Source organism: Hydra viridissima, unplaced genomic scaffold (assembly GCF_058129835.1).
Source record: "Hydra viridissima isolate aposymbiotic clone 2 unplaced genomic scaffold, HvirCarnegie_v1 scaffold_11, whole genome shotgun sequence".
NCBI lineage: Eukaryota > Metazoa > Cnidaria > Hydrozoa > Anthoathecata > Hydridae > Hydra > Hydra viridissima.
Window position 1 is genome coordinate 14815289 of NW_028324310.1, and position 27782 is coordinate 14843070.

A 27782-nucleotide genomic window follows, 5' to 3' on the forward strand; every position below is an offset into this window, starting at 1 on the left:
GTCAGTAAAATGCATAATGTAAAATTTGAAAAATGTACTAAAGTAAAATTACTTAAGTTGGGATTTAATTAGTAAAGTATTTAATTTAAGTCTACAGTTAATTAAACAACATTAGTAAATGAAAGAGGTTAAATGATGTGAAAATATATGCAGTAAACTTTCTAAACACACTAGTTGCCTTAGTCATCATAGAAGTAAGACACTGGCAAGTATAGCAATTTCAGTTTAGAATTTTAATCTAAAACTGATTACAAATAAATATTTAAAGTTTGGAGATCTACTGATTCGGAAACTGTTTTCAAGAGTTTCTTAGCAAGAAACAAATTGGAAGAATCTGAACCAATTGGAAGAATCTGAACCAATGTCCATAGGGGTTTAACATTACATGTCCATAATGTTAAACGCGTCAACAGGGGCTTCCTCGATGTCATCATTCGGGTTTTCATTTGGAATTGATAAAGAGCATTTGGTTTCTGAGCAGAATTTGAGCAACATTTTTTTCTCAAACTAGTCGCTTTTGATGAAGAGCAGTTTCTCAGCTTTCAGAGGATCCATACAGTTTCTTCCCTTAGTGAATGCAGGCTGGCAGCGCTGAACAAGCGCTCTGAGGATGCTGAACTTGCAGGAATGCTCAGGATAGCAAACGTAGCCTTGGAAAGAGTTGAATAGATGTTCCGTTTTGTCACCTAGAACTGCATTGGCTTTCCCATCCATGCAGAAACTGCCTAAACATCATTTTCATAGGCAAAAAGTTCTCCTTTAAATCCAGTCGCGCTCTTCATCTGCTTCTTTGGCTGGATAAAGCTCATAGAGAAGCTTCCTAATTGTGAGTACCGAAGGCTGTCAACAACGAGGAATGGTTCAATCTCTGATTCTTCTTCCCTACTTTTGCCGAACAAACTTGACAAGAACTCTTTGATAGCTTCTTCAGGATCTTTGGCCAAAATCTGGAGACTGAATTTTGTTTCTTTGAGCTTTGCTTTCAAGAACTTGATGTATTGGTTTGAAAAATATAAAAGAGAATTTTAAAAGTTAGACTTTCATGGACAAAAAGACTGACTTTATGGGCAGATATCAGACTTTTTCATACTTTAACCAATTTTTACTGAGTTTGTGTCCAAAAATTTACATCTATTTTCATTTTTGGAATTATTCGCAACTATTCCTTCTCATTTCTTTTAATTATTCGCATTTTTAGATTGCATTACTTCAGATTATTAGTTGCACTTATTATTATTAGCAACTTTAGATGTTACTTTTGACAATTGGCACCTCTAATTGTGGAATGGGAACTTGCACGAAAGTAGACTACAGCCAGTTACATTGCAACTTCTGACTAAAAACATTTTTAAATAATTTTTCGCTCACATTTGTAACATGGGTCCAAGTGGTTGGCAACCAGGTAGAAAACTTGTCTGGATTATTTTCAATTTTAAGCAATGCTTGAAGGTAATTAGCACCTTGCGAAAAAATTTACAAGCACTAAGCAAATAAATTAAACTAACTATATTGATTAATTAAAACAATATACTACCTGTTTTTTCGGCTTCGCTTTCATAGGGAGGCAAGTCATCTGGATCTAAAGATAGTGTTGGATTTTCTTTTTCACATTCACTTCCTTCTTTGTTTTCAGCATCAACATCGCCTAGACTTTGTGATGCCAGAGCACTTGACTGGCTGGCAAACATTTTCGAAATGTTTTTCTCTTTTACGTACGTCCAATTTTAAATTCAAAATTTTAAAATTACAACCTTTCTAACATCATTTTAAGAAACGGAAAACATTTCTGACACAAAATGATGCTTTACGATCACTTTTACTGGTTTTGGCTTCGCTAGGATTTTTTTGTAACAACCAATAAGAGTCAAGCATTTCAAATAAAAGGGTGAGATAAAGTAATTTTGCCAAACGGATGGCGTGAAAAGCATAAGGAAATATGTTAAGTTTTGTTTAACTGCCATTAGGCCGAATGAAAATGTAATTATTGTGATTTTTACGGTTATATTCCACTTGGGTAACTTTTTTTAGAAATATCAATTATATTTGAACAAAATGGACCTTTTTTACAGAATACCCGACAGAACGGATAATCGGGATCGGTTCGGGTAATCGGGATCGGGAACCGATAGGATCAATAACTTTCGGGTGCCGATTATTGAAATTACCCGAAAGATTGAGTCCAGTCGGGTATGAAAAATTTCGACTAACCGATTTTATCAGCGTTATCGGGTAATAACCGTTCGGGTAATCGGAGTCCGATAAAATTATTTTTAGCTTTTATCGGTGTCCGATACCCGTTCGGGTCGGGACTCGTTCGGTTCCTATCGAAACCCGGACATTCCTCAGTCAAATGGCAAGTAACTAATTTAAAATATACTCTCCTGCTTACTACGTACAACGAAAAATAAACTCCTCCGTTATTCAACTGAACGATAATGAAATATCTTTTGGCTTCAGGAACACAAAATGTATGAATATATATCTAGTTTGGATATTTGTTTTACAGTAAACACGCTCATGGGGTAGAACGAGACAACGAGATGAGAGATTTTCAGATCAAAATAAAGTCCCGTTTATTTGGATCTCAGGATATTTCATCATTTCAAGATATTTCATCATCAAGTTTTCTAAGTTTTCAAATCCTTTAGTTGAGAATTTTTTTTGTTTTGATCTTCTAAAAAATTTTTTTTATGCTACAGCTTAATCAATAACGATTGTCTTTTTTTCTTTTTTTTTTTTTTTTTTTTACACGCAAAATAACTTTCAATAAAATGTTTAAAAATAAATATTTTATCGTTTATCACAGTAGTTCTCGCGTGGTATCTTTCTAAATCTCGATAAATCATGCAAATGATTATGAAGTCATTTACATATACTAATCGAAAGTCAAAACACTAAATGTCCGGAAGATTTTAATATAAATATAGTAATAAAAATATAATGATTAATTGGTTTTTGTCGTTTGTTTTTATTTTAACAAGTAAGTTTAATTTTCATAAGTTTTTATTAAAGGTTTAAAAATAATTTTAAAAATGTTAATCAAAACCTTTAGAGTAAATTTTTCACTTGTTCGAATTTTTCACTCGTTCGAATTTTTCACTAGTTCATTAGGTGTTCAGACAACATTTTACAATTTTTCGTTGTCGAAAAACCATAAAATTATGATTTTTACATTTTATAGCAATGAACATTTTAGTTTCTATCATTTAAAAACAAAATGATAGAAACTAAAAATAGCATGTCTAAAAAAATAGCATGGTTTTTTTAAACATGCTATTTTTCATGCCTCATATTAGTAATGAAACCAAATCTATATTCTCTAAAACCATTCTCTAAATACTCAAATATCTTCCTATATATTTCCTATATATATCTTCCTATATATTTCCTATATATATTTTTGCTTTTCTTATATTTTTATAGCTTTTAATGCTTTTAATATACTTTTCTCATATTTTAATTCTTTTAAAGTTACAACATCTGAAATGCTTTTTTAGCTTCGGTTTCCACAAAATCTTTTAATTCTGCACCTGGGTCCTTGACCTATGCAAGTATCTACCACAATGCTTATCTATCTTGGCGATATGACACTGAAAATTTAGTTCGAGCAAAATACGGCATCATCCTCGAAGAGGAAAACTACTTCACAAATATATTAGTTTCAATCACCAATGGTATCTTAGTTCAGAATATTCCAAATAAAGCAGTTTTAATAAATGACGTATTTGTCCTAAAAAATCTTAGTCTGTCAGATAGTGGTGTATATCGATGTGAATTGACCTATGTCAATGAAACAATGTACATGGATACAAGGCTAACTGTTGTTGGTATGAACTCATTTTGAATGAAAGTATATGGATCGTTAACTACACATACGTGTAAATTTCCATAAACACATCAAAATATTTTTTTTGAAAAAACTTTTTTCTAATTTAGATATAACTTTAGTAAACAGCACGGTATCAAATCAATACCCAGTTGAGGGAACTTCTTTTTCATTAAGTAGCGTAGTTATAGGAAACATTCCTCCAAAAGTAAATTGGTACCGAGGTAACATACAAGTAACTGAAGGTTTAACTACTAACTTAATTGAAAGTAACGAAAAATATTTAATGTATGAATTAAAATTGGTTATCAACAAAGCAACAAAAAGTCTGCAAGATATTTATGAAATGAAACTCGCTTTTCCGGGAGTCCCAGAACAAGCACTTGCAAACTTTACTCCTATTATAAAATGTAAGTTTTCTGGTCATCATGACACGGATATTGAATACCAGCTGCGTTAAACGTCATTTAAGATTTTTGCCTCCAAAAATGTATATTTTCACCTATTCAATCTTTGTTCGTGTGTTTATATTCAGTAATCAATGTAAAGTCATCAAATACCAAACTCATCTTTTAATATATTAATTGTAATTATAGTAATTGTTCTGAAAAAGGTTATAACTTTTTAGATTCTCCAGCAAACTCGACCATGTTTTTAAAAAATGTAACATCAAATGTTATTGAAGAGGGGCGACCGGTGACCTTGAGCTGTAAATCTCAAGCATATCCCCCTGCCTACTACACAATAACCCAAAACAATTCCACAATTATTTTTAATAGTACTGAAGGATATTTAATGATTAGATCTTTTGGCTTCAGAGACGAAGGATTATATGAATGCATACCTAGTAACGAAATAGGTGAAGGGACCAAAAGAAGCATTGAACTATTATTTGGGGGTAAATGTAATCTTTTTTTTGTACCTTTGGCATTTAACTTAGACATGGAAATGTGTTCAAAATTTTTTTAAATTTTAATCTTTTTCTAGTGCCTCCTGTTTTTGTAAACCAATCAGAATATATCAACACCGAAACTGGAAAACCATTTGATTTATACTTTACTTTTATCTCAAAGCCTCAAGCTACTTACCAACTGTACTTCGAAAACAACGAACTTAGCGGCTTGAACGCTTCTTATTCAATTACAGCTCAAAGTGAGATTCTTTCAGACCTGAAGCACATGACATTTCTAAAAATATCAATTGGAAGTGTGCTGCCTGAGCACAATGGGAGTTTTACCTGTAATGCTAAGAATATCATTGGAGAGAGAGCCTCTAGAATTTTCTTGAATGTTTCCTGTGAGAGTTCTTTATAAAGCTATTGTTAAGAAAACGTATGACATTTGATTACGTTATAAAGAAAAAGCCATAATCATCTTTCTTTTTAGATCCCTTACAGTTTCCCAAAAAACTAAGTTTGAAGAATGACACAATGATTGCTGGCGCAACATTTAGTACACAATGCTTTGCAATTGTAAACCCAGGTTTTGTTGAAATTATGTGGCTTAAAGATGAGCAACCAGTCATAAATCAAAGCAACAAAACCTTTGGGCAACTGCTTTTCAATAATGTTACTTCTCAAGATGCAGGAATGTATACATGCTATGCCACAGACAGGAAAACATCCATCACCAAGAGCATATATTTAAACGTTGCTAGTACGTCATTACATTTGTTTTATTCCCAGATGTCGGAGATAAAAATGAAAAATTCAAAAATTAAAGTGCAATTGTTTTATTTTTAGGCGCTCCCGTTATCTACATTCACTCTAGAGATCTGGCCCTAAAGATTGGGGAAACGGCAGTCATATTTTGCCTGACCAATGGTAGCCCTCGCCCGACTGTAACTTGGTATAAGAAAGGTTTTTCTTCTGCAGTCTCTTCGGGCGAAAATCTAACACTTAGTGCAACAGTTAGCGGTTTACTTACTTACGTTTGCATTTCAAAAAATATTGCCGGTGAAAACCAGGCTGAAATCACAATTGAAGTTTCAGGTAAAACTTTTTTTTTTTGCTTTGAACAACAAAAATATTTCTATGTTCGGCCTTCAAACATTGACTCTTTCATGGGCCTAAGAACCGTTTTGAAAATTAAAAGATCTTAATACGATTGTAAATTCTTAACTGATAGTTAACTGAGAGAGTTAATTTTTAGATCAGATTAAGGAAGAAACAATCGAGTGGTTGGTGCCAGTGTTAGCAACCACCCTATCAGCAATAGTGATTTTGATACTTTTCTTTATAATTTTAAAATGCAGCAAAAGTTTTGGGTAAGTGAAGCATATAAATGATATTTTTCTATATTTCATTTTTACTTTGTTTTACTGTAATGATATAATGATCTAATGATTACTTTTGTTGGAGACTATTTACATATTTTTGTAGGAACAAAGAAAAGACTTCAGTTGCAACCATTTTGGATAACATTTCTAATTCAAATTTAAGAGAAGAGAAATTAATATTAAACCCAATGTATGAGAACGAAGGGCATAACAATTTTCCAATATTTCAACCAAACTACACTCACTCGAGTGTCCATCAAACACTTGGATTTGATAGTTTTGTTTCGGAAACTAAGTCCTGGGACGAGTCGCGCGGAATAAGTGAGTTTGCTCTATTTTTTTAAAAACTAAAAAAATTCAAATTGAAGCCTGTTTGATTTGTTCATTTAAACTATGATCTCAATTATCCCGGTTCTCGATCCTTTTTTGAGTCTCTGACATCTTAGTTCATTTTTGATTCTAAGAAACTCCGGCTCGGAAAAAGGATAGTCCATTACGAAAAGAGTAAAAAAACGAGATTTAACAAAATTTCAGGAAAAGTTGTTAGATTTAAAATTAATACTTGATTTCTAAGAAAGTTTTAAGTTTTCTTCATAGAGAAATTTCAAGCTGACATTACTTTCTCATTTTTAATCTCAAGAATTAAAGTTGCTTTTTCTGGGTTTATTTTTTTTTAAGTTAATAAAAGTTCATGTGAATGAATATATTGTCGTTTTCTCTCGAAAATCCAACTTGCTTCTTGTGCTTATTTTTTATCTTGCAGACATGTAACGTATTAAGTAATTGATAAACTTGAGTTGTGTAGTGCATCATTCGATATATTAAAATGAAGAAGTAAGCGAAACTGACATTTTAATTTTTTTGCATTTTTTTTGAGTGAAAAATAACTTTTTGGTTATGCTTACCTTCTTGACTGAGATTGCTCTTGTATAGAAAATGATCTGAGTTATTCTTTTGATTCCTCCTCAATGATCGTTGGTTTACTCTTGATTCCTCCTCAATGATCGTTGGTTTTATTTCTATATTTTTTATTTTTATAGTCTGTCTTCATACTGAAGATAGACTATAAAAATAAAACCAACGATCGACCTACAATAAATAAACTAGGATGAGAGTCCTAAACCAAGAATTGCTTTTACATATCGCTTCGATCAGCCAACCATAGAGGACAAAAGCTGTTGATCATAATGACATTACTGCTAAGGACACAAAAACATTTTAACAAAAACCAAGTTTAAAAACTCGCTTCAAACTTGAAACAAAAACTTTTAAGAGGAAGATCAGTTCAAAACGAACAATATTTCTTAGTTGATTAGCACCGTAGGAAGAGACGAGAGTAAATGACGTAGTTATGAGTAAATTAAGCGTCCTTAACTATAAAAGTAAAGGCTTAAAAATGTGAAAAGGGTTTTAAAAAGCGCTCGTTTTTTTCTCGTTCTTATATTAAATCTCAAAACCTCTTGATAGTATAGATTTAAGTTCGCAGTTAAATTGAGAAAAGTTGATCAATGAGTTTTCCTTTTCAGTGAACATCTATGACGCAGATGATTTAGCCCATGTAACATTCCAAGAAGATAGTTATGCTGAGATTTGTGACAACTTAACTATTTTATCCAATCCAAAACAGGCAAGCATCTCAATCGAAGCCGCCTCAAACGAAGATTCTAGTTATGAAAGCAAAATTATCAATCAAGCTTTCGACTTTGAACTTGATAGCTTGGTAGAGAAAAACTTTGCTGAAGATGGCGTTCAAAAACAAGAGCTCGCTGAAACACTTGAAAAAGATATGCACTCCCTTAGGAGTATGTCAGACATAAACGTCTACAACGAAAAGTCATTGCATCAAGTTATAACACCTCGTAGTAATAAAATGTCTAAACAATTAGGGCGCAAGGATTCTCAAGTGCGGTTTGCTTCTTTTGTTGAAAAAATTGATTACGATGCGCAAGAAATTGATGAAAGTGAATTTGATGTAAATGAAGTTGACAAATTTGTGGATCAATTGTTTGATTTTAAATGAGAATCTATTTATTTAAAAGAATTTTTTATTTATTATCTTTATTCTCTAAGTAAGACCTTTTTTTTTGAGGGGCTTTTTCTTTAAAAAAAAAAAACAGATGCTTAAACCAAGAAAAATGAGACAAATGCTTCAGTCAGGTTTTTGAAGTAATCTTTACAATTATGTTTGTAAAGTTAATACATTCAAGAGTTTAACAGACCAACATGTTCAGGAGAAATTATAAGAACAAAAACATGTTCAGGAGAAATTATAAGATCTTACATTTCTCTGAAGATGTAAATGAAAATTCAAACGGTTAGTCATTGTCTTACATCTTAAAAACAAATGCAGCTTCTAAGAAGTATTGCAACAAGTATGGTTGCGAAGAATGATTTTGTTCAAATCATTAACAAACTCATTAAAGCAGGATACTTAACAAAACTTAATTAATAATTAATATTTAAACTTAATAATAAAATAATGTCAATCATACATTGAGGGAAAATTTAAGGTTGTTACTCAAGAATACAATTTTAAAAGATTACTGTGACAAGCTTATGCTGGGCATCTTATTAAGCATAAACTTATCCTGGGCATCTTATTAAGCATAAACTTATCCTGGGCATCTTATTAAGCATAAACTTAAATGCACAATGATCACTTCTAGTTGATTCTTTCTTAGCTTGCAGTAAATGTGGTTTGACTCCTAAGCAAATGTACTCTGTGGCAATTAAGCTTGGTTTGAGCACATTGCATTCCTAGAAAAGATGCCCAGAGTATCTTTTCCAGAAATGCCTTCAAAATAGTTACAAATTTGAGCTAAAGAGTTGGCAAATGAGAGGTGAGGTAAAGAATGTTTTTGAAAAGAAGAAATCTTCAAAAAAGTGGAGACTCATGTATTAGTAATGAGGGAAATAAAAGAACTTTTAGAAATCATGAAATAGATAGACGTTTTTCAACGTTTAATTGATATTTTTGACTCCATAACCTTCGAGTGGGCGTGTATTAAATTTTATGACTTACGGATTACAGCAAGTTTTTACTTTTTTCAATTATATATTTTTATTTTATATTATGTATATTATATTATATTATTTTTATATTATTTGATTATTTTTTTTTTTTTTTTTTTTTTTTTCAGTTTTACATTTAATTAGTCGTAATATAATAAAGTCTGTGATATATGCTCTCGTAATACAACAAAATCCATGACATATGTTCTCGTAATACATTAAAATCCGAGATATATTATTTCGTGATGCAATTAAATCCGTGATATATAGACTAATTTAAATAAAAAATTGGTATCTGATAGAAGATCTAATGATCTTGTCGCCAGAACCATAAAAAGTATTTATAATCAAAAAATATTTTTATTTATAGAGCTACACTAATCTTAGTAATTAAAGTAAAAACAATATGTCAACGAAAAAATTAATTTATCTTATTTACAAAATGATAGACCTTAATTATGTTAACAAATGGACATATATAAAACATGTAACACAAGAAAATGTTTTGTATTTGATAGTCAAATTGGATTCAGTATTAATTTTCGCACAATCAACGCACACAATTTTTTGCTTGAGAGTGACGCTTACCTGAAAATGTCTGGCATTTGTGGCGATTGATTGACGCTGAGGTTTTCTTTTTGTCTTTTGCACACGAACGACACCGTGATATTTAGGCGATTTTTCTTCTCGAATTTGTATTTTAGGCACTCCATAATTTAATTTGAATAATGCCTGCACATCTGATGACAAGTTCTGAAGGCTCGCTCGATATGTCAGGTGTTCTTTTTAAAGGGAAAGTACTAGATATTTCAAAAACAGCCTCCAGTGCAATTTTGTGTCATATTTCAAAAATAGTCTCCTGTGCAATTTTGTGTCATACTGATTAGCAAACGAATAAAAAATTTGTGAATTGATTCTAGCTATATTCATAAAACTATACAAGGATATCTGCATCAGACCAACTAATCTTTAGTTAATTATATACATACCCTTTTGATTCACAAAATATAAAAAAAACTGGCAAATATAAATATTATAACACTAACAGTTTCGCGCTATATTCACAAGATATTCATTCACAAACGACCACGTGAAAACTTTAAATTGTAAAAGTACATGATGCCCAACCACGTAATCATTTTTCGAGGAATGGATGAGGATTGTTAAAATTGCACGAATACAAACCAATAAATATAAAATTAATTTTCCGGCAGCCGAAGTTCGATGGTTAAGTAAAAGGACTTTAAATGCTCATATACATTAAATATAGATTTAATTTTTTTTTTTAACTTTGAAGTTATAAATTACGCTTGTACTCCTACAACATGCTAAGGCACTTGTTACACACGTGTATTTTTCGTACGCGTAAGATATTTTTATTTTAGTGTTAAATTCCTTGACCCAAAAAACCAAACAATTAAATATTTTAAAATTAGATAACTGCTGTCTTTTCTATGTTCTGTGGCATTGTGCAACGTTCTGGTCCTCTAAATATAACTTCAAGGAATGTTTTTTTTTGCTAATAATATTTATAAAAATAAACTAACATTTACAAATAAATAGACTGAAAATAAAAATAAAATACGAATTACACGACTAAGGAAAAAATCAACTTTTAACTGCATTTTAGAAATTGAAACGTGAAAGGGAGAGAGCGCCATTTGTTACTAAGTGAATATTACAATAAATTAATATTTTTCCTCAATAAATTTTTACAAATTGAAATTTATACAAGTGCACAAGTGATATTTGATCGATTGCTCCTATCAGCAATGTTAAAAATTCAAATTCTTTAACATGATTGTATATACATTAAAACAATCCAAAAATACTGCTTTACTGACACCATTAGTGTATCCTTTCTCATGCAATGATATTAAACTCATTGATGCAAGATTAGTAAAACCATCCAAGGGGATTGCTTTTCCTATCTCTTATGGAGTTCCTTGCATAAGAAAATTGTTATTTTCCTCTGTAATATTCTTCTGTTTTGGAAAAGCTCCATTATTTTTAAGCCTAGGAGTTGGGCGTGGTCCTTTTAAATAGCTTGATGTTAATGGAGGATCGCTTTTCATCTCCGTGATTGTCTCTGTATTAACTCTAGGTCTTACTCGAGGTGATCTGTGCAGTGCTTTTGAAACTCCAAATCTTTTATGTGGTATATTTGGACTATCATCATTTTCAGGGGAATCTTTAATATATGAAGAGGAAAAGCTCTCATCAGAATCCTCGTTTGCTTTTAATAATTCGTTTTTATATGGAGAAACAAGTTCAGATTCATTTTCAGAAGAAATGGGAGAACTTGATATTTCTTCGCTGTCAAAGGAAGGAACATCGTAATAAGGTTCGTCATCGGAATCAAATACATAATAACTTGAACATGCTGAATCAACTGAGTTTCCATCTAAAAAACATAAAATTAAAAAACACAAGGAATAAAAAAAATTAATGTTTCAAATCGAAAAATACCTTAACAAATACCATACCACCATCATCTGCGTTTATTTTCAGCATAGGGTCTGAGCATGAACGATATAACACATTGTTCGGCTGAACATAATAATCCGACTCGAGATTTAAATTCTGCTTGTTTATGTTATTGTTAAGATGTACAGGATGTTTTGAACTTTCATTGGATGAACTCATATATTCGCTGGGTGACGTTAAGAGTGTGGTTGTAGTTTGTGATCCTAAACATTTTGAAAATAATTCGTGATTCAAGGGGATCATCACAAAATATTCAAAAAAAAACTTAAATTGAATTTTTCCTGTGCTTTAACAAAAACATCATGGCGAAGATAAAAACAATTAATTACAGCATACAATCATTTAATACACAACCATACATAGAACACATACTGGCTCTTAATTTAGGATCAGGCATGGTTAAATGTGAAGGTTGAAGTTTTCTGGATGACAAGCTTTGTGCAAGAAAACTGGATGCAAATCGCTTTTCATGAAGTAGATCAACTAATTTGTGTGACTGCTTTGATGGATGATCTAGTGAGTGTGAACTTGATAAAGAATCTATGCGTACTTTAGAGCGATGTTCCAGATTTAATGCTTTTGCAAGATTGTTAATTTGCTCTTCGCCACTAATACCTAAAAGAATCGGTAAAAAATATATCTCTTTAAACAAATACTTGACTAAAAACTCCCTAAAAACTCGAAATCTCAGTTAAATGTTTAGTTATTATTGAGAAGTTAAAATTAGAAAAATTATAGAATATAAAGATGTTTTTGCAAACTACAATACATAATTTATATTTGAAACTGAAAGAAACACAATCAAAATAGATCACAATATAAAAAGAGCTTTATAAAAGCTTTGTATTTAACACATATACCCAAAAATCTTAGAATCCATTAAAAAGTGTCAGCCATATATAATTATATTTATGATAATGCCTCAAATTCCACCTATTTCTGCTGAGACTATCTTGTTCCCTGAATCTTTTAGGTGTGTAGGGACTTCCGGAATTTCTTCAATAATCATTTTTGCGGTTGAAAAGATACATTGTGACTTCTGAGCCAACATTAGATGTGAGTTCATTACAGAAAGAAGAGAATTTTTTAACTTTGTATTCTAAAAAAAGAAAATGTAAAAAACTAAAAACCCAAACATAAAAGTTAAAACAAAATGTTAAACTTATTAAGTCTTGTTTTAAAAATTAATCTAAAAAAAAAAGGCGGAAACCAAAGTTCGGTTCATAGCGAGCATGACAAAATTGGTTTTGTAAAAAAAAAAAGCTCTTACACATATTCTAACAGTTTTTTCTTAATAAAAAATGTTGTACCATATTTTTACACTCCTGTTCTCCTTGGTAGCTATTGTTTGTTAATACCATCTTTGAAAGACCGTAAAAAATCATTATGACCAAGCTTGTATCAAAGCTCAATTAATTTTAAAAAGAAATTAATTTTAAAAAGAAATTAATTTTAAAAAGAAATTAATTTTAAAAAGAAATTAATTTTAAAAAGAAATTAATTTTAAAATGAAATTAATTTTAAAATGAAATTAATTTTAAAATAAAATTAATTTTAAAATGAAATTAATTTTAAAATGAAATTAATTTTAAAATGAAATTAGTTTTAAAATGAAATTAATTTTAAAATGAAATTAATTTAAAATAAGACTAGTTTAATATTTGTGGTTTTCATTAAAAAGTTTTAGTTTACAAAATGTATGCACAAACCAGGTATCTTAATATTAAAATTCATATCAAAGATGTTTATTAATAATCTTTTTAAAAATAAACAAACACCTGAACAGATTAAAGAATTTTTTTTTGTGATAAACACACTCATTTTAAAGATGAAAATCTTGAGAAACACATAATATGTAATTAGAAATTGCATTATCTAACCGAATCTCAACGTATGATAGAGAAGATTAAATGTGATACAATTGATATTTTTGTTAATTTATTTTTTTCAACTAAATTTATTGTTCTTTTAAAACTAACTTTACATTTTCTGAATGTAAATTTGTTTTAAGTTTTTTCTAAAAATGCCACTTTTTTAGGTTGTTTTTTTTTTCAATGATTTTTTACTTTAAAATCTGATCCCTAGTGATCACTGTGGAGAGAAAAAAAAAGGGGAAGAAATGTGCTAGTGATTGAAATCAAACAGACCTAACATATCAAAATGATACTGGTCTTTTTTTTTTAAATTTTTTTTTAACTCTTTAAGATATTTTAAAAATATATTTTATGTTTGAGTTTTTATGACAAGTGAGTAACAAACCTTACCTAATTTACTTACAGAATTTCTGAAATATTTTCTTGAGGTTGCATACAAGTTGGTCATATAGATAAGTAAGGCCTAAGGTAACTTAATCTAGTGGGCCTCTGGAGCTCAGGGACTATTGCAAGAGAAGGGATAACTCCCAATTGTCAGCTGTCTTGAAAAAATTTAAGATTTTTTTTTTTTGTAGTTTTTTGCATTTGGTTAAGAAAAAGCTTATGAGTTTTCTCTTGACAGGAAAGGTTGCATACACAACCCAGAAAATTTTTGAAAACTATATTACTGAGCTTTGTTTTTTTTTTTTTATTTTTAATACCAAGATGACCATGATGGCCATATTAAATTATGAACTCACTGTAAGATAGGTAAGATAATTTCTGTATGTTGATTTATGTAACTTATTTATCCACATTTTATTCGGCATATCCTCCCTCAGCATGTAACCTATATATCATGTTAAATTATCTATGCCACAATAAAATTAAAACTTGGAGAACCTATATAGTAAACTTGATTCTAATTCTAAAAAAGCTCCACTCAATAAAATTACCTTAAAAATTTCAGCTTGCAAAGTTTTGGCTTCTAATTCAGATTTGGCTTCATTAATACCTTCTTCAAGCTTAAAGTTTGAAAACGAAAAGTTTTAGTCATTTTTTGTTGAAAAATATTAACTAAAAAAACCACAAGCAAAATAAATGACAAAATATAAAATGACACAGATAGTTAAAATGGCATACCTTAATGAGATCATTATCATTGGATGAAATTTTCAAAATTTCAAGCTTCTTACGACTTGAGTCATTTATCTATATTACATACACTTTAATTAAAATATTTGTATTTTAATTATTATATATATATATATATATATATATATATATATATATATATATATATATATATATATATATATATATATATATATATATATATATATACACTGTGTGACAAAAGTTATCGTACGCTAAGAAGAAAAAAAAAAATTCAATATAGACACAATTTTTCTGCTATATTTAATGAAAATTATTTATAATTTTTTTTTTAATAGTATTTATTTTGTTAATTTATGAATTTTTTGGAATTTATATTGAAATAACATTAAAATTAGGCTCAAAATTTGAAAAAAGTACATTAAAGATGATGACAAAAGTTATCGTACACTTGGTGTACACTAATATTTATTTAACTCCAAACCTTTATGTCCACCATTTTTCATACATTTTTGAAAATAAAGTAAACTATAAACACTTTAAGATTATTTTCAATTGTTTTAAATGAATTTTTTGGTTAAAAAAAAGTAAAATGAGCTCGAAACGGGTTAAGACCACTGTAGAAATTCGTAAGCTAATAATTAAGCATTGGAATGAAGGAAAATCGTTAAATTGTGTTGCAAAAATTGTTGATTCTAAAAACAGTTTCTTCAATTATTCACAGTTTCTTCAATTATTAACAAGTTCAAAAAAACAGGAAAATTAGCTGATTTGCCCCGAAGTGGTCGTCCAAAAAAACTGAATAAGCGTGCTGAACGAAGCTTAGCTTCCACAATCAAGAAAAATCGTTTTGTAAGTGCCAAAACTTTAGCTTGCAAAATAGAAAATGATTTGGGGGTTAAAATTAGTCCAAAAACAGTCATTCGAAGTCTTAAAAGACAAGGAATAGTGAGTCGCGTTCCAAGAAAGGTTCCTTGTATTAGTGATAAAAATTGTAAGCTTCGATTAAACTATGCTAAAACGTACATTGATATGCCAGACTCATTCTGGAATAAAGTCTTATGGACAGATGAGTCTAAATTTAATGTAAAAAGATCTGATGGTAGAATTCGTGTATGGCGTTCATCAAAAAATTGCTTAGAAAATGGAACTACAGTCCGAACATTTAAACACGGAAATGGATCAGTAATGGTTCGGGGATGTATATTGGCAGCAGGTGTTGGAAAGTTAGTATTTATTGAAGAAAATATGGATAAACATTACTATAAACGTATTATTAAAGAAAATGTTGAACAATCAGCACGTAATCTTGGTATTGGTGATGACTTCATTTTTCTTCAAGATAACGATCCCAAACATAAGGCCAAAGATGTGATGGAATTTATGGAAAAAAAAGGTTGGGACATACAAAATCATCCACCTCAAAGCCCTGATTTGAATGTAATAGAACATTTATGGGATGAAATTGATAGATGAATAGATAGAACAGGTGTAAACACCATTGAACAATTAAAAGTCCAAATTGTAAAGACGTGGGAATCAATCGATCCGTCTATTACAAAAAAACTCGTTGAATCGATGCCAAGACATCTTGCTGCTGTTGTAAAAGCTAAAGGACAAAATACACGATACTAAAATATAAGTTTAGTTCCCATAATATTTATCAAAGTGTACTATTTTGAAAGCGTACAATAACTTCTGTCACCTTCTTTTTGTTACTTTTCTTCCTTTTTCATCAAGATATTAAAATAAAATTTTTTTCTTGTTTTGTTTTTTCAATTTTTGTTTAAATAATTATAAATCAAATAGTTTTTATTCAGTTTTTAACTTGTTCCTTGCATTTCTTTTATTCTAAATTAAGAGTTAGTAATTTTTTTAAAGTGTACGATAACTTTTGTCACACAGTGTATATATATATATATATATATATATATATATATATATATATATATATATATATATATATATATATATATATATATAACTTAATTATAATACTTAAATTTAAATTTTAGTTAAAATAGTAAAATCAATAAAAATCAAATGAAAGAAGAAAAGAAAACTAAATTTTAACTTACAGACTTTATAAGCTTTTCTTTCTTTTCGGTCATTTCCTTAATTTGCATTTGTATAGCATCTAATCCAGCTTCAACTTGCAGAATCTCATTTAAAGCAGTTCCAAATTTTTTTGTCTATTGAGAAAAAATTTTAGACTGTTTTAAAAACAAGTTTTAAATCTTATTTACTATTATATTTTTAATTATACTATTATATTTTCTTACTTTTATATCATCATGATTTGTTTAGTTCAAAGAACTTACTGTAGTCTTTTACAAAACATTTTATTTTGATATGCAATACACTGCTACATTATATTTTGATATGCAGTACACTGAACATAAAAAAATAAAATATAAGAATAAAAATATAAGAAAAAAGTTGATTTTGAAAATTCCATACAAAATATATCTGTTAATTTACTGAGTTTCAATGTCTATTGAGGAGACTGCCACTCCCATCTCTGCCTCCTGGGGTTTTTTTACCAAGTTGCCATGTTTTTTTAATATTATAATTCTATTAATTTTTTCCATTCTAACATAATATAACAAATATTTATAAATGAAGACTATTAAACTTTACAAAAGAAATAACCTTGTACCATAATGCTAATGATTCATTGACACTGAATAATGGGTCCAAAATTGGCAAAAATTGCAGAACTGAGAGACATCGTGAAAAAATTTTATCAGCAATTGCTTGATCCTTCTATAGATCATCCTCTTTATCCTACTCAGACAATACTTTTACTTTGTACCCATTTTTAGGCATTATTGTTACCCCAAGCATTATTCAGTCCATCAAATTTTTTTTTTGTTATTCCTAACAACAAATATAACTCTCTATTTCAGAATTATATTTATTGTTAGGCTTCATAATAAATATAATTCTTAATACAGAGTTTCCCATGGACTAGTCCCTTCACACCAAGTGCAAGGATATTTTGAATTATGATCCAAATAAAGATTTTCCAATTTCAAATCAACACAAACACAAAACTGTAAACGAAAAAGTCGCAGTGCATTAACAAAGGCTTCAACATCAAAAAGTTCTTGAACATCATGAGCAATACCCAGAATGAAAAGTTCTTTTACAGGTGCATGATGGGTTGTTTTTTTTTATGTCTGCATTAGATAATCGAGTAGTAGATCTACCAATATTTGTTTGTTTTTTTTTACAGGTGATTGACAGGTGATTCACTTGATCAATTATATAAGGCATATTTTTGATGATTCTCTACCACAATTTTTTCCTATTATTACAAGATAGAAACCAACTCGTTTTTTCTGATACACAAAATCAATAAATGCAGACATATCTTTCTAAAGAACAGCAATTTTTTTCCCCCAAGATTGTCTTTTTTGAATCAGGACAAAAATTTAAATTGATGTTTTTAATTTTAAAAAAAGCTTTCAAGTCGTTTTCCATAATCTACAATCGCTTTGATAAGTTGAGGCTCAATAGCAGTTCTTTTTCCTGTGTCTTCTCTGATAAAAGAACTTACTTTTAAGATTTTTTTTGTCACTTAAGCTCAGAGTTGTTTGCATTTTTATAACAGTATCATGAGATAGAGAGAAATCAAGTTTCCTCTTTGCTGATTCTAAAGCAAAATTTACTGACATTTGTAAAACAAAAGTTTGGTGAAATTGGTGAAACAAAAATTAAAAGCTGGATAGAGTTTAAAGACGATGAGTTTATATCTTCTCCCAACATAATTTTCGCATACAGTTTATATTAAGATCCATAGAAATACCTTTGAATACAGTTTATATTAAGATCCATAGAAATACCATAGAAATACGTTATGAAAAAACCGCTAAAATTTTATTTTTGAATATTTCTTGTTAAAAGCCGTTTACACATATCAATACGTAACGTCGATTCTTTTCCACCACTTTATATAGGTACGTGTGCAATATTTTTAATCTATTCAAATATTTAATTATTATATATCATTGTAAAGAGCTTTAAATCAGTATTACAATGGTGAAAATTTCATAAAAAACTAATGATTCTGCTAAAAGTTATGCCCATTTAAGTGACAAAAATTCATTATAAGGAATGCTTAAAAAAACTGCAACCAACTTAAAAAATTAGCGTTCGGCTTACGGTGGTTTTATAATAGAACTTAATTTAGTTTTTAGCGCATTAATTTTCCTCGGTTATATTTTTATTCAACTAATAGCAGAATATGGTCTTGTGTGTGTGTGTGTGTGTAAATCATGTTTTGAATATTTTTAAAAAATCACCAATATTTTAAATAAAGTTTCATTTTTCTAAAAAAACAATTTTTTAATGAATAAAAAAGTCAAATATACAAAAGGCTCATAATCGTGAATCCCCCCCCCCCAACTTCTACAACAGAAGAATATTTGGTACCTTTACTGCGTGCAAAAATAAAATATGAGCGTGTCATTATTTTTTAATGAAATTTGACAGGTACATAGAAAATAGATATATAAAATTGATTCAAAAGTTAGAAAAAAAAACCCATTATCCCTTTAATGTCAATTGACTACCAGAATAGGAATGAAGTTTTCAATAGCAATGAATTCACTAAAAACGTTAGTAACTGCAAAAAAACAAAACAAATTACAATAAACTTACAACACTCTACTTTTAAAATATTATCTAAGTCAATATAAAATTTTAAAAAAAAGACGAGAAAAATCCACCCTGCAACACCAACCTCGAGCACGCGGTGAAAAAATGGTCACAGATTTTATCTTTAAAATCGGTGCCGTAAATCGCAGATACGCACATACCTACTTTATACGATTGCTTCCGCACAACTCAATTACTCTTATCTTAGGTGAAAAAACATTGACATGAGAAGGTAAACTAACGTTTAGCAGTTATAAGGTTTATCGCAAGCGATATCTAATTGACAGTAGCTGCAAATTTAAATGGAAACTGCAAGATCTTTCTGTTATTGGTGGTAGACCAAGTTTTAATGGATTAACTCTTGGTCTACCAATTAGATTTTTTAATTCTTACGCACTTGCAATGCTGCCAAAATTTTTTGCCTACCAGTCTGACAAATAATACAAGAAAAAAGTGGATTTTGTCCTGTTAGAAGAGAAAAATTTGTTAAACCAGCTACAATTTGTTCATAGTTTTGTCCTTTTGAATGGATATCACTGAGAAGTATTTAAAGACTGAATAACAAGGCGACAATCACCAAAAATACCAATAGGAAAAATGTGCTCAATCTCAAGAAATCCACTGAAAACTTTAATAGGAATGATATGTTTTAGATTTTCAGAGAGTAGTCGTTCTGCCTTCCCCCAAGTAGATTTTACAAACTGATTTTCTATTACTATCGTATGATTCAGGAATCTCCTTATATCAAACTGAACTTATCTCATAAAGATTCTATTTGATTTTAATTCTCTCAGACAAACTTTCGTTTTTCCGGCAAAAACTCCCCCTCGGTAATCATTGATGGAGACACTGAGTATTTTTAATATAATTAAACTGATAAAGACCTTAGACCTGATTCAGGGATAGAAAATCTTAATAGATGTACCAAATTTAGATTCAAAAAAATGATGGTTTAAAAAAAAAAGATTCAAAATGTTTAAATTACCAAAAAACATTTTTTACTTTTTTTTTTAAAAAAAAATTGCTTGAGAAACGTTTTACTACATAAGTTTCTAAAATTTCAAAACCAAATTTTTTTTTTTGGACCTAATCTATATCTAGTAGCAGTGTGGTATATGTATCTATGTATACTAAAAATGAACGTTTAGTTTTTCCGTTAAAAACTAGTAATAACGATTAAAGTACAAACTTTCCTATCAGTCGTTTAAAACAAATCGAATTTAAAAAAAAACATATATTTAGACCTACAAAGCTAAAAAACTCCATAAAAAAAATTACCATATCTCCACATAATTTTTAATTTTTATTTTGTTTTAATCGTAAAATCTGTTAAACTATATTTTAAAAAATTTTGCTAAAATTATATTTTAAATATATAAAATTAGTTTTAAAGATTTTGCGAAAGTTATGTTTTAAATATATAAACTTTATTTTAAAAATTTTGCTAAAATTATGTTTTAAATATATAAACTAGTAACATAAACATTTGCTGTTTAAAACGCATTAAAGAAGAAAAATTTACTTTAAACGTATTAAAGTAGAAGAGTTCTACTTCAAAAAATCCGATTTATCCTAAAAGACTGATGTAGAAGGCTAATGCTAAAAGCATACCTCTTCTGCAAACTCTCTTTGGACTGATGACCACATAAGATTAATATCATAGAGGCTACAAATCGCATTTTTCACCGCTGTGTTACTCTCCATTTTAGCCCATTGCATAAGTGCGGTGCTTGCTATAAAAAAAAATAGCTCTTAACGCTACACACCAGTTGCTTTCTAAAATAAGAAAGTAGCTGTGTTTTTAAAATATGAACTAAGTCGATGGTACACAAATGATCTAAATTTAATAAAAATTATATTATGCCACCATTATTTAAAATGGTGCTACCATGTGTTAAAAATTCACATCTTTAAAAAGCGATAAACAAGGCTATGACCATTTTTTACCATTTATCCTCTCAATAACAAGCTTCAACAGAGATTCATAAACTTTCTTTTCTTCAGATGCAGCAAAAACAAGTGAAGTATGTGTGTTCAAAAGACAGACTTTGGGTGATATATTCCCTGATGCTTTCTTTGAATTAATCATATCTGTACTCTCTTTTAAAGTTTTTCTGAAAAGAAATAATATTACATATTGTATATTTTTATATAGTTAAAGGCTATAAATGGAAATAATCCCACAATCCAGTCAAAAGTTGCGTGCATTTGTAATGTTGACAAAACAAAGGCAGAGAATAGTTTTAATAAAATCGTCGCTTTAAATTCGTCCACAAGTTGTACTTTTGAGTAGTTAAAGCTTGCTAATCGCTGTTTAAAGCATTAAGTTCTAGATAAATTTTAATAATAAACGGTTATAAGGATCTTTTACGATCGGAGTTAAAATTAATGCTTTACTTAATCTTGTGTTGAAAATAAACTCATGTGGGTTAAAAGAAATCGCGTCATTCTGGATTAAATGTTTATTAGCATTATTCATCTCTTTAGTTTATACTAATTGAAACCAACGTTTCCAAACCAATATTATCAAAAAATGACTTTAGACAGCATTGCATGGATTGATCCCATAAGAAAGGTTAGTTTCTAAACAGCTTATTTAGCAAACAGACAATCGAAATCTATGATCAAACTAGATAACAAGTTTTTAAGATGTTTTATAAAATTGAAATAATTAAAAAATTGATTGACTTTCTCTTACGAGTTCTTAGGTTCAAAGGTTCACCAATAGTCAGCCAAACAATTGAACTTTATTATTTTTATTATTACTAAATTTATTTATAGCAATGCATAATTAGTTCTTAACCAAGTGTTTACATTATTTCATAAAATTAGGTCTGAGATTTGCTATTTACTTATTATTTGTCACTTATTTTTTGCAATTTTTGAAAAGACTCTTATAGCATTTCTAGAAGTGGTTTAGCTTAGTAACTCCTCAAGAAAAAATCTGACCTTGAAGATTATTTATTTGATATGGTTTAGAAACAAGTCTGCTGGGTTTTTTTTCCCAAAAAACTGTTTGTTTTTTTTATTTTATTGCTATTAAAGACCTTGTCATAAGTACAAAAATAGACATGCACGAACATTTGATTGGATGATGCAAGTGGAGTTGCATCAAAAAATAACGACTTAAACCAGTTTAACAAACCGTTAATGGGAATTTCAAATAAAAAAATAGACACAGAGTTGGCTATGGGAATGGTTTTCAGCATCAAAAAAAAAAAATTTTGGGAGATTCTTCAAAATGTTACAAGAAGATTTTTTGAGTAAAAATTGAATTTTTTTGTTATAAAAATATTGCGCTTCATTAAATTTGTGATTTGATTTCTTGTAAAAATAGCTTTAGGATGAAATGAAAAAAATGGAAAAAATCAAAGAATCGAAAGTACCCAAGTTATACTTTGTTTAGTTTTACTTCACTTTTTATTTTATTGATTTAATGGAAAATGTGGGAAATGTTTAAAGGATTATACTTTGCTTTTTTGTGAATATATATAAAGATCAGACCACCCTCTGTCTATAATTAAGCAAAAAAAAGCTTAACTTGTGTCTTAAGTAAAAATTATCGAGCGTAGGAAATAAAAATTGAGTTTAGGAAATAAATGGTATTGTTATTATCTTTATTGAAAATTTTAAGGTGTATGAAATCTACTTTTTTTTTTCAAAAATGATATGATAATATTTAGGGTAACTGAACATGGAAATTTAGATGGTGATATTGTCTTAACAACATTCCAGTTACTTCCGAGTTTATTTTGTATTAGAAGAGCAACCATTAAAATACAGATACAACAAAACGCCAGAAACTATGTGGGGGGCCATATTCTACCGCTGAATCCCTGTTTTGTAACAGCAAAGTAAAAACTCCATTAGAAGCGGCAAATTTGAAAATGCCTCCTCACCAGATATTTGCAAATGAAATATAATTTTTTGGTCATTTTTGGATCACCCTAATATATATATATATATATATATATATACACACATATATATATAATTGAAAAATTTTACATTTCCTTCTGGAATATTTTTTTTAACATTGCACGAATTTTTGTTTTCAAAGAAGCTAACACAATCCAATGCTCTGAAAATGAATCTGAACACCAGACAGACCAGGATGCTGGTCATATAAATTTATTTGCTCCCAAACATAGTTGTCAAAATGATGATTCTGATTGCGATTCTGATGCGAGCAGATCACAAACGGAAACGAAATCTTACTTGCTGTTCTAAGTTTTGTTTTCATTTTGGTTTACAAGGGAAGAGAAAGCAATTAGGAGTTTGTTTCTCAAGGGAAGAACAAGCAAATAAGAATTTGGTTTTCAAGAGAAGGAAGATTAAATAGGAAACCTCTAAATTACTTTTGTTAAGTTTAAAGCTTATTTCGTATTTTACACGAAAATACCTTTGTTATGTGTATTAATTTAGTATCACATAATAAAACGAATCATGTAAAACGCCATTTTAAAAGCTTTAAGAAACTTAAAGAAAACCCTTTCTAATATGTATTACATGAAACTTACATAAATTTTGCCATCACGCCATACAAATACTTGACTAAACTTAAAAAACACTTCTTTCAAAATTCGTGTTAATAATTTTATTACATCAATAAGTTCGATTACGTAATCGAAAAACAAATAAGAATGTTTGTTGAAGCTTTTGTATTAGTCATATTACCGTTATTTTATTTTTTTGTCGTTGTCTTTGTTACAAATTATGAATTTTTTGTGTATGTATGTATGTATGTATGTATGTATGTATGTATGTATGTATGTATGTATGTATGTATGTATGTATGTATGTATGTATGTATGTATGTATGTATGTATGTATGTATGTATGTATGTATGTATGTATGTATGTATGTATGTATGTATGTATGTATGTATGTATGTATGTATGTATGTATGTATGTATGTATGTATGTATGTATGTATGTATGTATGTATGTATGTATGTATGTATATGCATAAACGAGCGACCAGATAAAGTAGCAATTTTTTATGAGCAATTGAAATTTGATAAATGTCCAAAGTTGAAATTGAAAGATTATGTGCAATTATGAGGAGATTGCCTAGTCATTTAATATCATACGTTGCAGCATGAGTTTGAAGTTGTTAAATAAGGCCTTTTTTATTAAGCTAGTTTCCCGTTTTCAAGATACAGCGAGTAATTGTAATCTTGTTCATCACGTGATATTCCTCGTATTAAATTTATCTTCCCACTTCCAATGTTGCGAGTGCGTTTGAAAGGTTAAGGTTCAACAACAACGCGTTCGAAATTCTTCCTCGTATAAATAGTGCTGTGAAAGCATGGCATCGCGAGTTCCAACAAACTGTAGATGGTGATTATCCATTATGCTCAAACTTATGGGTTCAAAAGAAACAGAGTCGAAATTTATAATGCGTGGTTTAATAATTAATCTTTAAACTCTTGTTCCAACATGGCATCGTATGAAATATTATGACATCATATGACGTAATGACAGCGTTTGACGCATCTTAGAGCAATTTTTTATAATCTTTCAATTTTACCTACTCTAATGTTTATCTTACGTCAAATCTTTTACGTAAACTGTGTTATACCATTGTATAGTTTTTTACTGTCTAAATTTGTAAATTTTATAAAAAGTTTCATAAACTTTATAAAAAGTTTCATGAGTTTTATAAAAAGTTTCATAAACTTCATAAACTTTTTTTATAAATTTAAGGATACAGATAAACTTTTTCAGAAAAATTTCGGAATGATACGTAATGCTTCCGCAATAATTAGCAAATCTTTTGACAAGGTTCTTTTTAAAAAAAAAATGATTTGAAAAATTTTTTCTTAAAAGTGTTGCTTTATTTTTCATAAAAATTGCGATTGCTCGTAATCGAAGTTTTTTTCGCCGCCGATCGCCTCCTTTCTTACTAACCTCCTCTTACAAACCCCCTCCAACAAACCCCCTCTTTCAAACTTAAAAATAAATGCGAACTTTTTTCTTCAAAGATTTGCGAAAAAAAATTTTCAAAAGGATTTTTTTCTTTTTTCTTTCCTTTTTCTCATCATTTGTCAAAGAATTATTTCCAACAGACAATATTTCAAACAGACAATAGGTAATTACGTTAATTGTTAATGATTAAATGTAGGTAGTATTTGTTTCATCTTCATCTAGATGTAGACTTAACGGATTTTTGCGTTTATTATCTTAGTCTTTACGGAGTAAACCGCTAAATTCAATTATAGCAAACATCAAACCATGACATTTAGAAAACTCAAAAAATTGAACTTTTTTTCCAATTAATTAATCCAATTAATTAATTAATCGTCATTTTGAAGATGTTTAAAATTTCAATAAATATTATCATAACATTTAAGTCAAATTTGTGTTTTGAGTGGAATTTAAAAAAATTATTATTTCTGTAATAACTTTTATGCTTCTTTGAAGCCATTTTTAAGCTGTTGTCAAACAATAGCAGAAATAGCTCTGTTGTGTTTACAATAAATTTGAGCCATTTTTAGCTAAATGTACAGCAGATAGTTTTTGTTAAGTTAATAACAAATAATAATAAAAAAAAGAACCTAATTAAAAATTATTTTGAAAAGATTGCTAATTGCAAAAAGAAATACGATACTTATATTTACTTTTGATTGTTATACATATTTTTTCACAATACGTAAAATTTGTTTTAAATAATATTGTTTCTATAAATTGTCTTTATAAATTTCACAATTAATAAAAAGATGGACATTAAAATAAATAAATAAATAAAAAAAACGCTTATTGCTTTAATTTTTTATATACATGATTAACGAAAATTTTATAATACTTTTACTACGAGTAATTTAAGAAATCATTTTAAAAAATACTAATTTTTATGAGAGAATTTGCTATAAACTAAAGAAAGCCATTCACATGTATCAAAGAAAGCCCTCGAAAACTATCAGAAAAATAGTAGCATGTTAACATATTGCTGAGATGATGCTGAGATGATGCTGACTTTCCTTTATTTTAATTGTAAATTTTTAAAATATTTCGTGATGACTATTTATATAGAAAGTTATAATAATAGCTATTAGTAATGCATTAGATGCCGTGACGACGTGAACAGTTTCAAGGTCGCGTCAGTAATATATCTGAAAAGGGAAACATGCTGTTCTGAAGAAGTTTCATTACAAATATCTAATAGAGTTGTGATTACCTGTACGTGTGCATTTAACACTAAAATGAAAAAATAACCGTAGTTAGAAAGGATTTACATTTATTTTAAAAATCTTTTTAAACTTGATAATTAATAAGTGTTACTTGATAATTAACAAGGATATTTATTTAGTGATTGCTTCTTGTTCTAGAAAATTTTTAATGTAGGTAGAGAAAGCTTTCAGATTATATGTTCTTTGTTTGATTCATGAGCAAGCGCCACGAAAAGATTAAACTATTTTCACCATCAAATCAGCGATTTTCAGAAATGTACAATGTAAAACAGTCGGGAGCACTACGAGCTCTAATTCAAATTAGATAAACTGACATCTTTAAGGATTATTTTTAAGTTTAGATTTTCATGCACTTTATTCGGATATTTCACCTTTTATGCAATATTTAGCGAGGTTTTTCTAAATGAGTGTTCCCTAGGGTTTTCCAAATGTTAAGTTGGCAAATTTAGCACATGAATTAAACTCGCAAAGTTAGAACTTCGTTAAACGTTTATCTGGAAAATTCTGAATGGTTTCATAGTTTTCTCCTCAATGTTATTGATATTTTAATCAAGTTCACATTTAGAATTATATGAGATTTATTATTAACATATTAGAAAAGAGAAGAAAAAGCCGGCTGATGTGTAACAAAAGATAAAAATACCATACTTTGATAATAGTAGTTGCCATAGATATTGATAAATTTAAAAAATTTAATTTTTTTAAATAAATTCAATTCATATTAGCAGTCTAATACAATTTATGGCGCCGAGAAGCTTCATTTCGATTCAAACTTTCAAAAGCCTTTTTTTTTTTTTTTCTTTTTTTTTTTTTTTCCAGATCTGGTTTTAGCTCCTCGGTTTTTTTCATCATTTTCATTATAAACATTCGAATGTAAATAAAAAAGAATTTATTTACATTCAGATCGTCTGAATGTTTGTAGTTCAAAGTGCTAAACTCGTGAATTTTGTTTCGATTCCTTGTTACTACTATGATTCGCCGGTTCTGAGCCATTGATACTTTTCCTATACTTAATGAATTCAAGATGTCGTTGTTTTTTAAAAAAAGGTTCTGACGCATTAACACTTTTCCTATACTTAAGGGTGATCATGTTCTGAGTTATATTTAATGAAAAAGATAGTAGTGTGTGATTATGTTTTTTTATTATCATCATCATCATCACGGCCGAAGAGTTGATCATAGTCCATAAAATTAAAACAGGGTTTTAGTTTGTAGTGTCCTAGGGCAAGGGTGTGAATTCCGTCTTGTAAGATGTTCCTTTTGTCGTCGTTAGCGCTGAGTGCTACTTTGTTGATTTCTTCGGTGTAGACATTGTGAAAATGAGATCGGATAACATTCGTGGTTGCTAGCTTTTC

General features: G+C 29.0%; 2 protein-coding genes and 1 long non-coding RNA gene across 12 annotated transcripts; 2 read left to right on the forward strand and 1 right to left on the reverse strand.

Annotated features, from left to right (window-relative positions):
* Positions 1 to 2852: 2852 nt before the first annotated feature.
* Positions 2853 to 8141, forward strand: LOC149882366 (hemicentin-1-like). Its single transcript, XM_090067563.1, has 10 exons — positions 2853 to 2980; positions 3498 to 3827; positions 3937 to 4236; positions 4455 to 4724; positions 4814 to 5122; positions 5212 to 5481; positions 5568 to 5816; positions 5977 to 6091; positions 6207 to 6424; positions 7630 to 8141. Exons 1-10 carry the CDS (start codon positions 2941 to 2943, stop codon positions 8121 to 8123), a joined length of 2595 nt encoding a protein of 864 aa, XP_089923689.1. The 5' UTR covers positions 2853 to 2940; the 3' UTR covers positions 8124 to 8141.
* A 2652-nt stretch (positions 8142 to 10793) lies between these two features.
* LOC149882367 (uncharacterized) lies at positions 10794 to 23871 on the reverse strand. Of its 7 annotated transcripts, none has more exons than XM_090066310.1 (10): positions 23754 to 23871; positions 21181 to 21347; positions 20845 to 20966; positions 16650 to 16763; positions 14599 to 14667; positions 14412 to 14480; positions 12536 to 12701; positions 11975 to 12217; positions 11602 to 11805; positions 10794 to 11519 (listed from the first exon to the last, which is right to left on the reverse strand). In XM_090066310.1, the coding sequence occupies exons 1-10, from the start codon at positions 23765 to 23767 to the stop codon at positions 11050 to 11052; spliced, it is 1638 nt and encodes a 545-aa protein (XP_089922436.1). In that variant the 5' UTR covers positions 23768 to 23871; the 3' UTR covers positions 10794 to 11049. The 7 variants fall into 7 exon arrangements, with proteins under 7 accessions (XP_089922436.1, XP_089922437.1, XP_089922442.1 ...); XM_090066311.1 differs by having other exon boundaries at positions 20845 to 21009; positions 23754 to 23784; XM_090066316.1 differs by lacking the exons at positions 20845 to 20966; positions 21181 to 21347; positions 23754 to 23871 and adding exons at positions 16893 to 16963; positions 17224 to 17654.
* LOC149882368 (uncharacterized) lies at positions 17441 to 24884 on the forward strand. 4 transcript variants are annotated; one of them, XR_016444860.1, is made up of 3 exons: positions 17441 to 18533; positions 21721 to 21808; positions 22279 to 24884. It is a non-coding gene; the product is annotated as an uncharacterized LOC149882368 (long non-coding RNA). The 4 variants fall into 4 exon arrangements; XR_016444862.1 differs by having other exon boundaries at positions 22917 to 24884; XR_016444859.1 differs by lacking the exon at positions 21721 to 21808 and having other exon boundaries at positions 22917 to 24884.
* Positions 24885 to 27782: the final 2898 nt, after the last annotated feature.